The 12,019-nt window shown below is 45.3% G+C and overlaps 1 protein-coding gene across 1 annotated transcript in view; it reads left to right on the top strand.

The window, feature by feature from the left end:
• Positions 1-12,019, top strand: part of LOC110303781 (uncharacterized) — a 158,430-nt gene that overhangs the window by 58,616 nt on the left and 87,795 nt on the right. The window contains exons 17-21 of the mRNA XM_085843328.1: positions 1,220-1,420; positions 2,255-2,376; positions 4,259-4,487; positions 8,246-8,448; positions 11,026-11,181. Of these exons, the coding sequence (XP_085699454.1) occupies positions 1,220-1,420; positions 2,255-2,376; positions 4,259-4,487; positions 8,246-8,448; positions 11,026-11,181 (911 nt within the window). The remainder of the gene's footprint in view (positions 1-1,219; positions 1,421-2,254; positions 2,377-4,258; positions 4,488-8,245; positions 8,449-11,025; positions 11,182-12,019) is intronic.

The following is a 12,019-nucleotide window of genomic DNA, read 5'->3' as shown; positions in this document are numbered from 1 at the left end:
CCCTAGGGTCACTGTCCACAAGCCTTGCCTTGACATTGGGCAGGCAGATATAAACACCTCTTTTTAGGGGACATCTGATTCCTAGTGTCTGTTCAGTCTGAGTGTTTAACCTTCTTAGGTAAACGAGGAAAACTCTTTCTCCTCTATACTCTGCCATTCAGCGCCTGTGCCTGGGAAATTAACAATGAAAGACAGAAGTGTTAACTGTATGTTCACGTGGAGGTCTTTAGAGAATCAGGGACTCAAGGAAGCCAACACATGAAAACTCAGAAAAGTCATCTTCCAGTCTATAAGTAGGCAGATGAACTAAGCAGACAGCACAGTAAAAGAGGCAGCACAGTAGCCAGCAAGTATTCTCTTTTTTTATGACAAATTACATTGCCTGTGTGTGCCATGGTGCACATGTGGAGGTCAGAGGACAACTTTTAAGAGTCAGTTCTCTTCTCCTGCCCTATCAACAGATCCCAGGGGTCGAACCCAAGTCTTTATTTAGCCACTTCTCTAGACAGTTGAGCTGTCTGCAGCCTGTGCAGTGTGCTCTGGCTTTACAGCTTTTGTGAGCTGTCATTTATGCTGGGGTGAGCTTAGGTGGTGTAGGTGTCTTTGAGCCATCTCTGCTCCTGTAAGTAACCCGTTCCCCATCTCCCTGTAAGGAACCCAAGAAAAATCCCTCATTGACTCACCAAGTTGGACTTTTGTATAGTATCTGCACTTTGGTCTGTCATCAGTTCAAATCAGGAAAAGAAGGTATGTAGTGGTTTCCCCTGATAACAGTATTTTTAAAATGATAAAAGATACAAAAATCTAACCAGAGCGATACATTGTGGAGAAGTAACCAGGTGAAGAAAAGAGAGTAGGCTTCTAGGAATGGCAAACATTAGGGGGTGTTGTCTTATCAGAGTTTACATTGTAGCTCGACACTATCAACTATATAACATTCCTTTTGTTTGTAAAGAGCAGGAGAAGAAAGAACAAAAGTAGATGGATCAAACTCAAGTCCAGCCCTGGTTCCACAGCCCGAGTTTCAGCTCTTGCCTCTTCACTCTGCAGGTTTGCTTCCTAGACCTGCTCTTACTATATTTGCCCAGACCAGACCACTAGCAACCCCGAGGTCCCAGCATCTGTCTTCTGCTTGTTAAAGCCCAGGATGAAGCTTCCGTCTTGTTTGCTGGCCCCAGAGCTGCCTCTGCTGCATCCTGATCATAAACCTTATTTTCAGCTTCTTGATAGTTACTTGGAAGCCTACCAGCACACCTTGGACCCTGAAGAACGGTTTGCGTTAGCACAAGCAATGACTGACATAATGCACCGACGCCCCAAGTTTGATCTCAGCCACTCATATTTCACTAAGGCCTACCGAGATGACTGCACCTGCCTGAGGCTTCACCTGCAGCTGGTGAGGGGCATCCTCAGCCGCCATGTGAGTCGGACTTTTAATGGCTCTATCTGGAAAGAGAATGGGAGATCTAAGCCAGAAATAAAAGTAACGTTCTTTCCGTGCAGGTCCAGAACCTGGGTTTTCTGGGCAGGGTGTTTATCTGTACGCTACTTTGTACTTCTCAATGCCAAGCATGACGTAGGTCTTAAAGGGAGGTTTCTAGCCAACTACAGTTGATTCACAAGGAGTCAAGAACCTATCTATCATGAGATCAAAGAGTTATCGGCAACCAGAGGACCTTTCCAAGACATTACCATATACAATTTTGATTTCTTTTCCCATATAGAAGTGATTTTTGTTTGGGTGTTTTGTTTGTTTTGTTTTTGTTTTTGAGACAAGGTCTCCCATGGTAACCTAGGCTTGCCTTGAGCTCCTGGCAATCCGGCCTCAGCCTGCCTCAGTGCTGGGGTTGTAGCTATGGACCGCCACACCTGGATTTTCAATTTTATTTTATTTTACTTTATTGCCACTCTCCTACCCTGTAGCCCTGGCTGTCTTGTACTCATTGTGTGGCTGCGGCTGGTCTGAAATGCTCAGGCTGGCCTAAAACTCACAGAAATCCACCTGTCTCTGCCTCCTGGGGGCTGGGATCTAAGGCCTGTTCCACAGGCCCAGCTTTCTTTTGTTTTTTGTCAAATTGGTTGGCTTTCCTTTCCTTGGCTGACCTTTGACTGAGAGACCAGAATGTCCCATTGTAAACAAATCTTCAAAACCACATCCAAGGTGAAAACTAGTGAAGAGACAGGACCACAAGGGGGTTTAGCCTTCTCCTGTCTCGGCTCACAGCTCAGTTCTGGGAATATTTATTCTTTTTAGCTGGAGCAGCAGCGGGATTATGTCGAGAGGCTCTGGCGAGGGGATCATCCGGAGGCTCCCAAGACATTCGGACTTCCCCTGAACGTAATTTGCAAGCAATTTGTTTCCATCAGCAGCAGCTGGTAAGGTGGCGTTGCCTTTAGTATTTTACTTGTAATCTTCTACGGCAATTAAGAATACAGTGTTAGATCAAAGTGCTAAGCTTTTAAGCACCGTTCAGTGGCTAGTAGATGTGAGAGGCCTTGAGCCGAGCACATTATCTGAAGCCAGCATGTGCTTTTAAGATGCTCTGAGAGGATTTCTTTCTTCTCACAGTATCACTAAAGAGGCTTCTGAGAATTGGCCAGATGAAGCCCTGGGCATTACCCTTTAAAGAGCAGTATTCAATTTCCTGAGACTACTCAGGGAGGGTGCACGTTTTGCCACCCTGTCAACATGACTACTACCTTGCTGTGTTCCTTTCTAGCCTTTGACTTGGAGGGTTCCTTGAGATGGCAGACCCCAAGTTGATAGCCTGAGATCAAAATCTCCCCATTTCAGCCACATGGAGGAGAGAATTGTCTCTCTTCTCTTAATACCCAGCACGTACTTTTGAGGACAGACGTGAGCACAGGCATGGCGCTGAGCTTCCAGAGGTGCACATTAAAGATAAGAGGTCACCAGGATAGGTTACATATGTGGGACAGGCAGAGGACTTTGAGAGACAATAGCCAAGATTCTACTTCTTAAGAAAGAGTTCGGTTTGTGAAACTGCACCTCCTCTTAGACATTGCACAGTATGGATGGATGTCTTCACCGTAACGAGCTTGGCACCAGCTGTGTGTACATCTTGCTATGGAAAGAATGCGCTGTTCAGGAAATGGCTTTTGGCAGATCAGGTTAAGGCAAAAATGGGTCCTAGAAGCTTTCAGAGTTGTCTCCAAACCCAGTGCCATGGGCTCGGTTGAGCTTTAAGATCTAGGACCAAGCTGAAACCCATCTACCTAGATTCTAGTAGAATATTTGTGCTCTTCAGTTCTAAGGTAGGAAGATCCTTGACTGCCTCTGGATCTTTCATTTTAAAAAAGTCTGCAGACAAGTGTTTTATTGATTTTTTTTTTTGGACTCATCTATTCTAGGAGGCCCTCAGTGTACAGAGAACTTAAAAATTGTCTTTATTCATTAACATTTGGGGAGAGAAAAGAAAAAAAAAATCAGGCGAAAATTAAAGTGGTTTGCAGCCCCATAGGAGGAACAACAGTATGAACCAACCAGTACCCCCAGAGCTCCCAGGGACTAAACCACCAACCAAAGGGTACACGTGGAGGGGCATATGTAGCAGCTGCATATGTAGCAGAGGATGGCCTTGTGGGCCTTGTGGGCCTCTCATCAATGAGAGGAGACAGGGAAGTGGGAGTGGGTGGATTGGTGAGCAGGGGGAGGGGGAATGGGATGGGGGGGTTTCGAAGGGGAAATGAGAAAAGGGGATAAAATTTGCATGTAAATAAAGAAAACACCTAACAAAAAAGGAAAGAAGAAAAGAATCATGGAAATTATTGTTCTCTTATGTAATCTTTTTTCTTTTCTTTTTTTCTTTTTTTGACAGGGTTTCTCTCTATAGTCCTGGCTGTCCTGGAACTCTGTAGACCAGGCTGGCCTCGAACTCAGAAATCTGCCTGCCTCTGCCTCCCGAGTGCTGGGATTAAAGGCATATGCCACCATGCAATTTTTTTAAGCTATTCTTTTCTCAGACGGTCATTGAAGCGTCAAGGGTTTTGTTATAGCCGCTGCTTACTGGACAGTTGGAAATAAATCAGTTTCTTTCCACTTTACAGGGCTTGTGTTCAAGCCAAGAGCACGTGGCAGTACTGGTTAATGCCCTCTGTGCTTCCCTGTTATAGAAAGATCAGGACGTGTCGAAGCAGTGATATTGGTCTTTAAAAACATAAAGTCAGGTATCTTCAAAACCCGTATCTATACTCTTTGTTGTGAAGAATCGAATCATCTTTTCTTTGCCTCCTCAAGCCCAGCTTCCGAAAAGGTCCACCCGTTGGAGTTCCACCCTTCCCTCGGCCTGGCTGGGCTCATCCCCAAAGCTCTGGAGCACCTGTTTCGAGAGGCTCGCCACGCCCACAAGGCTGCATCGCCCAGCTCACTCACCCAGATAGAGATAGGCAGCTTGCAGCTTGCCCTGGACCTGTGGCTCAGCCCAGTCAAGCCCGAGGCCTGGTACAGCTCACACCTCCAGAGAGAGGTGGGTGTTTTTTGACAGGAGAGTTGGGTTCTTGGCAAAGAGACCACTTCCTTCCAGATGTTCCTGTCTGTTTAGCTCTCTGTTCGCCCGTTTGGCACTCTTCCCCTTGTTTGGCCAGAGAAAGAGCATACTCACAAGCCTTGCCAGTATTTCTATGTGAGTTTTGTTTTGGACAAAGCTTCTAGCTAGCATATAAGGATGTTGCTATAATTAAGTTAAATGGAGGGTTGCATGGGTATGTAAAAATATTTTCTCACTTCCCACTGCTGCTTTAATGATACAGTGTGTCTGTGTGCTGGGGAGAAGCTGGAGGTACACTGGACAGCCTTAATGGTCAGTGGTTCCGGCTGTGCCTGAACTTGTATTTCAATCCTTTGCATTTTCTGTTAAGGCTTTCAAGGCTGGGCTGGTGCTTCCGAACCGATCTCGTTTGATAAAGAGGCCACTTGTGATAAAGGAGGTGATTTGAAGAGTATTGGCTCGTTGGGTCAACATGGTATCCTATCTTGCCTGCCTAAACTAACGTCGTCTTTAAAAAAAGAAAGGATTTGTTCTTAAGTTTCATTATTTTATTTGTGTATGTGTGTGTCTTCGTGTGTGTGCATATGTAGGCTGTGTGTTTCTGGATGTCTGTGGAGGACAGAAGAGAATGCCAGATACCTTAAGCTGCAGTTACAAGTGGTTGTGAGATGCCCAGTGTGGTACTGAGAAAGGAATCCAGATCTTCTGGAGGCACAGGAAGTGCTCTTAACCCCTGAGCCATCTTTGTGCCCCTAAAATCATTTTTAAAGAGACAATTTAAAATTTATTAAAATAATATAAAAATAAAGAGAATTATAGCAGAAGAGGAAAAAATACACTTTAATTTAAAGCTATTCAAAGGCAGGCACTATTAGTGCAGTCTCTGATGCTGGAGTGGCTGGGAAGGAGGATCGGCAGTTCAAAGCCTGCCTGGGCGGTACAGTGAGTGCCAAGTCAGCTTGAACTACATAGCAAGGTCTTCCCTCAAAAGCAGGTCAGGGAACTACAGTTTTAAAAGGTGAGAAGAGGCCTGGATATCCAGCTCAGTGGCAGAGTGCTCACCTAGTGTGCATGAGGCCCTAGGTTCAATTCTATCTTCCAGCTCTACAAGTCTTTCTGTTTTGTCTTGGTTTTTGAGACAGGGTCTCACTATGAAGCTCTGGCTGCCCTGATACTTTCACTATAGACCAGGCTGGCCTCAAACTCACAGAGATCTGCCTGTCTCTGCCTTCGGAGTGCTGGGTTTAAAGGGGTGTGCTCATCTAGAGCATAATGGATGAAGTGAAATTTGATTCTTAGATACTGATTGGCAGATTGCTTTGAAAAGAATCATGCCAATGTCTATAAAAACCAACTAATGTATTAGAGACACACACTTCCACTACAGTGCAGTATTAGCATTTGAAATGCAACCTGTGAGCTAACTCATTGCGTGTGTGCATGAAAGGCAGCATTACAGTATTAATGTACATTTCTGTGCTATTTATTACAGTCATATATATGTGTGTGTGTATGTATATAGATGTAAATAGATAAGTGTGTGTATTCTATATATATACATGTTTATATATGTATATATACATGTATGTGTGTATATATATATATGTGTGTGTATGTATATAGATGTAAATAGATAAGTGTGTGTATTCTATATATATACATGTTTATATATGTATATATACATGTATGTGTGTATATATATATGTGTGTGTGTGTGTATGGATTTGTGTATGTATGCAGATACAGGTGCAGGTGCATACAGAGGCCAGAAGGGGGCCTCGGTTTCCTTTAGCTGGGCCTGTAAGTGCTGTGCGCTGCCTGAGCTGGGTTGCTAGGAACCAAACCCTGCGGCGTCCAGTCCCTGTGCTCTCTCTCTAGCCCGTGTTGAGATGATTTTTAACACATTTGGTCACTAGCTATAATTTTGTGTGTGATTCTTTTTGGCTCCCTTATCTGAGAAAACAACTTCACTGCTATTCACTTATCTGAGGTTTAACTAAAAGGAACGTTAACCTTTTGTCTACCATATTTTCTGCAAATATTTTTTCACTTGTCTTTTTTAAGCAATCCTTCTTATTTTTGTGTAGTCAGATCTGCTGATCATTTCCTTTGTGACTGTGTCTATCCTCGGCGGCAGAGAGGATGTCTCCCTTTGGGTGTTTCATTTGTCTCCTCTGATCCTGATTTTAAGGGTTCGATTTAATTTTTAAACATCCAACTCTTTTGCTCTTCACTGGAATTAGTGTTCATGGGATGATGTGTGAGACAGATATTAGAATGCTCCCAAAGTCCCGAGCCATTTCCAGAAATGGAAGTCTTACTTCCATTTTTTATTCTAGCAGTGTCTTGTAATACCATATTTAATATTAATTTTACAAAATGTCTTATTGATTAGAGACTGTCTGGGGTGACTAGTCTCCTGTTCATGTCACAATTTTAATTATTGCTTTGGAACTATGTTCACAATTAGACCTAGAAGTACCGAGTATTTAGACTAACTTTTTGTATTAGAAAGTGGGTGTACCACTGTCAGCTGAGGGCATGCAGGAATTTAACAGCTCCCTTGGTTCTCACGGCTGAAGATCTTAGGAGCCTGAAAGTCACACCTCCAGAAGACAAGCCCTTTGGTAGACACATAGTTAAGGAAGATGGCACAGCCTGTGGAGCAAGCCGGAAAAAGAAGAGAGACGGTCCTCAAACTAGGTCTTTACTGGAAAGGGCACGTTAGATGTTCCCTCAGGCACAGGGTATTAACGGTCCCTTGGGTGTTTCGGGGATCCCATGGGGCCACCCAGGACTGAGAAGATGCTGAGAGGCAGTGGGATCCTGTGAAGTTAAGGAACTCGGAAGTAGCGGGCTACAAAGCTACACTTGGTACTACTGAATGACCCTGTAAGACTTAAAGGTCACAGGACAGACTTTGTGCAGGCTCACAATCTCAGATCCGCAGGAGGGGGAAGCAGGAGGACAAGTTCAAGGCCAGCCTGGCCAACTTAGTGAGATCTTGTTTGAAATTAAAGTAAAAAGTAACTCCGTAGTAGAAGTAGCATGAGATTCTAGGTTTAGTTTCCAGGCATTTTAGATTCCTCGTTGCTGAAGATCTTCTATGCTTCCTGAGGGTCTGGTGAAAATTGAAAGAATCTATGGGTGTGAAAATTCTTTGGCATTTGGAAACTGAAATCAGAGAGGATTATAAAAAATTGTTCTTTGGCCCCCAAAACATTTTTAAAGATTTTATTTTATGCATATGGGTCTTTTGCCTGCGTGTACCCACAGGTATACTTAGTGCCTGTGGAAGTCAAACAAGGCATTGGATCCGCTAGTACTGTAGTTACAAGTAGTTCTGAGCTGCCCTGTGGGTGCTGGGAATCAAACCCAGGTCCTCTGGATGGGCAGACAGTGCTCTAATCACTGAGCCATAGCTCCAAGTTTTAAAATAATTGTTTAACCAGTGACTTTCATTCCTATTTAGTACCCTCTTCCCCCAGTTTTTGTGTTTAGACTCAAAACATTTATATTAACAAGATTTATCCTCATAATGAAAAAAAATACTTCTGTGTATATATTAGCCCTCATAACTCTCTGGGCAGCCCTATTAATTAGTGATTCTCTGTAACTGTCTAGAAGGCGACCAGGAAATGATGCTTTCAGTCTGTACCACTGAGAGTATTTTTCCTGTTTATACACACGATGCTGCTGCTTCTTTTGAGTTTTCAAATGACTTGGTTTGCTCTCAGCTCTTTTCAGCTCAAGTGATGGGTGACCCCTTTCTCGTGGAGGAGGTGGGCCTGCTTGCGCTCAGGTCTACGGTGGACAAAGGAGTGAAACAAGGCCAAGATTTCCACACTCTGCTCCTGGACACATTTTCCAAGCTCCTGGAACTCCTGACCCTCCGTCACAGGCTGATAGAAACGAGCGTGGAGAGTGCGTACTTGGCTGGGTTAGTTGGGGACCAGAAGATCCATGGAAGGATTTGGGGAACAAATGGGAGAGTCTAGGGCTCGCTGTCCTGAGCAGCTAGATAGAATAATGACCTTCCTTCCTTCCTTCCTTCCTTCCTTCCTTCCTTCCTTCCTTCCTTCCTTCCCTCCCTCCTTTCTTCCTTCCTTTCTTCCTTCCTCCCTCCTTCCCTCCCTCCCTCCCTCTCTTCCTCCTTCTTTCCCTCCCTCCCTCTTTCCCTCCTCCCCTCCCTCCCTTCCTTCTTTCCTTCCTTCCCCCCAAGCTTCCCCATGAACCTCTCTGACCTTTCCACTGAGAGAGCATGAGTTCCCCCGTGCTGCCCACATCTTCTTTCCACTCAACACGAGTCCTTTTGTTTAGATGCTTGATATTGGTTTGTCAGGTTTCCAATAGGAAATCACTGACAGACTGTTTACCATGCCATTCCGTGACCTGGAATCTTTGTGCGGTTGTAACAGAGTACCCGAGACCGTGTCATCTGTAAAGAATAGAGATCTATATCTAATAGTTCTGGATGTTGAGATGTCCAAGGTCATGGGGTCTGTCTTAGGGTTTTGCTGCTGCGAGCAGACACCATGATCAAGAGCAACATTTAATTAGGGCTGGCTTACAGGTTCAGAGGTTCAGTCCATTATCATCAAGGCAGGAGCATGGCAGTGTCCAGGCAGATGTGGGGCTTGGAGAGTGATGTTCTATATCTTCCTCCAAAGGCAGGCAGGAGAAGACTGACTTCCAAGCAGCTAGGAGGAGCGTCTTCAAGCCCACACCCACAACGACACACTGCCTTCAACAAGGCCGCCCCTCCTAGTAGTGCCACTCCCTGGGCCAAACATATTCAAATCACCACAGGGTCCACATCTGGCCAGAGCCTTCTTGCTGCACCATCCTGAGACAGAAGACAGACAATAGAGCATATTCTGCTTATGCTAATCAGTGGAGTGTTGAGAGAAGAGCAGAGGAAGTCAGAAAGGAGAGGGGAAGGGTCTGATGCCCTTCCATCAGGAACTCACTTCCAAGATAGCTGGCCTCCTATTCTCTAACAGCCCAGGCCCCGCAACCAATATCCCTTAAAAGTCTCTGTCAGCCGTCCTTGTGTTGGGATTGAATTTCTAGTATGCAACACACCAAGTGCTGTTCTGATCCTCACAAGAGGCCCTTCAGGCACAGACCATGGTTGGCCCCCCAGTCCACCAGCCCCCACTGAGAACCTGCTTGGCCCCAGTCTTTGTGGGACTTTATACATCTTGGACTATCCTTACAAGACAGGTGCAAACACTATTAGCATGGAAGTGGAGGATGGGAAAAAGTGAAGTAATTAGCCTCAAGTCTCCAAATTAGAAAGTAGCAGAAACAGAAAGTGAGCTGCTATCAATCAGTCAAACTGCCACCTCCCCGACACAGCCTCTCTGCGATGGATTAGTCTCTCGGGAGTTAATAATGTAAAAATTACCCGTAATATATTATAACCATGATACTTTTCTCACTTGAAAAAATACATTGGGAGCACAGCAAAGAGAATATTTCATTCTTTCTAAATGGATCAGGGAGAGCATCATGGGAAACGATGCTATAAATAGAACTGGGTCCCTCTAAAATATATGGGATCAAGAACCAGTATATCAAGGTGGGAGAGTCTGCTCAAGAGAGTCAAATTAAACTGCAGGCACTGGGTTGGATCCTAATCCAATAGGCTGATGGACCCATAAGAAGACCATTGGCACAAACTACACAGGGAAGTGGGGGGCACCATCTACAAGCGAAGGAGAGAACAATGGGACAGCTCCCCTTGGCAAGCCTGGAAGGAGCTAACTTGCCCACACCTTGATCTCAGAAATGAGGCAATGGAGCACGCTGTTAGCTCTCGGTATATTTCTGTGGTACTTTGTGACAACCCTAGTGCACTGAGCCAGGTGCCAATTGAACTCATGGTGAGAACTGGCTTAGACTGGAGAGAATGGTAGCTGTTTAAGACTGAATTGCCAGAGAGACATCCAAATGGAGCTGAGAGATGAATCAGGACAGGGCTAAGGGCCACAGATGCTTCTATGAGGATATAGTTTTAGGAACTGATGTAGTAAGTGGGGAGAGGGCCAGGGCTAGAGTTAAGACCACATCTGAACTTAAAGAAAAGTCAGTGAAACCTGGCAAGGTCTGATCACGGGGCAGGAGCATGGACAGTGTGGGTCCAGCAAATAGCAGTGCTCTCCAGGAAGGGGGTGAGGAGTCAGCATGAACAGCACCAAGGGAAGGCAGGGACCGTGTCTCAAAAGTAAAGATGGATGAGCTCATGAGGCTCCTAGCACAGCAACAGCAGCTGCTGTGTGGGAGGTAAGGGCTGAGGTGCTACCCAAGTTCATCAAGTTTCTATCATTTGCCTGACCTAGTGGGCTGCACAAGATCATCTGAGACTGTTCTCTTTGCTTAATACAGGGCTTTCTCTGGTTCAAGTTTGTGTACTTGCTTAATTGTACAAGTTCACTTTCTCTTGGCTTGATTGTCTTTAAGGAAAAAAAAAAAAACACTAACAAACACACCCTTGCCCCTTCCCTGCTTCTAGGCTATATAAGGAATTGGCATTGGAGATGGGCTTTGAAGAATCCCATTTGCATCTGAGGCCAGTTCACTTTGAGTTTGCATCACACAAGGACAAGGTGGAACCACCCCCTCCTGTCTTTATAACTTCTCTGCTGGAGGACAGCAGCCGGGTAGACAGGTGAGCCTCCAGGGGACAGTGGTGTCACTCGAGATGAGTAACCAGTGAGAATGCGTTCCATCACCACTGGACAGCAAGTGCAGTCAGGCCTTACTCCTTAGGTGTAATCTGCCATTATGCTGGTTTCTTCCTTCTTTCTTTGTTAATAAGGAGGAAATAAACCAATATCTCAATCAAGGGTATAACTGGATATTAAACCACAAAATCAGGTTAGGGAGATGGCTCTGTGGTTAAAGAGCTTGCTATGCAAGCTTGAGGACTGGAGTTCAGATCCTAGAACCCATGTAAATGCCTCACGAGCGTGGCGGAGACCTGGAGACCTGCAATTCCAGCTTCGCGAGGTGGGATGTGTGATCCCCAGAGCAAGCCAGAATTACAATATGTGTGAGCTCTGGACCTAACCCAGAGACCTTACCTCACTCAACAAGGTGGAAAAGTGATGAAGATAATTTCCAACATCACCTTTGAGTTTCTACATGCACAAGCGTGGAACTGTGTACACACATGCATGACTACTAACCCCACACACACTCAAAAATGGGAAAAGAAAATAAGTGGCTAGAAACACACAGATCACCGAGACATGGCAGAGCCAGGTCAGAGAGTGCGAAGGAAACCACAGGCTCCCAGCTTCTCTGGTGGACCATGTCCTTCTGGTAGCAGGGGGTGTGAGGGATAGCCTCCTCTCCCACTTCCCCAGATCAGGAAGAAGTCAGCTACACTTCTGCATCAGTGGCATGGAGCACAGAGCTCACAGGCAGGCATCTTAGTCAGCTCCTGTCATGAGAAACTATTTCCTATCAATGAAACCTGAGGGACAGACAGCCCATGACACTCC

The sequence above is a fragment of the Mus caroli genome, unplaced genomic scaffold (assembly GCF_978045245.1).
Source record: "Mus caroli unplaced genomic scaffold, Mus_caroli_1 scaffold_9, whole genome shotgun sequence".
Classification (NCBI taxonomy): Eukaryota; Metazoa; Chordata; class Mammalia; order Rodentia; family Muridae; genus Mus; species Mus caroli.
The sequence above is the reverse complement of the archived record's forward strand: the minus strand, read 5'-3'. Positions and strand labels throughout refer to the sequence as shown.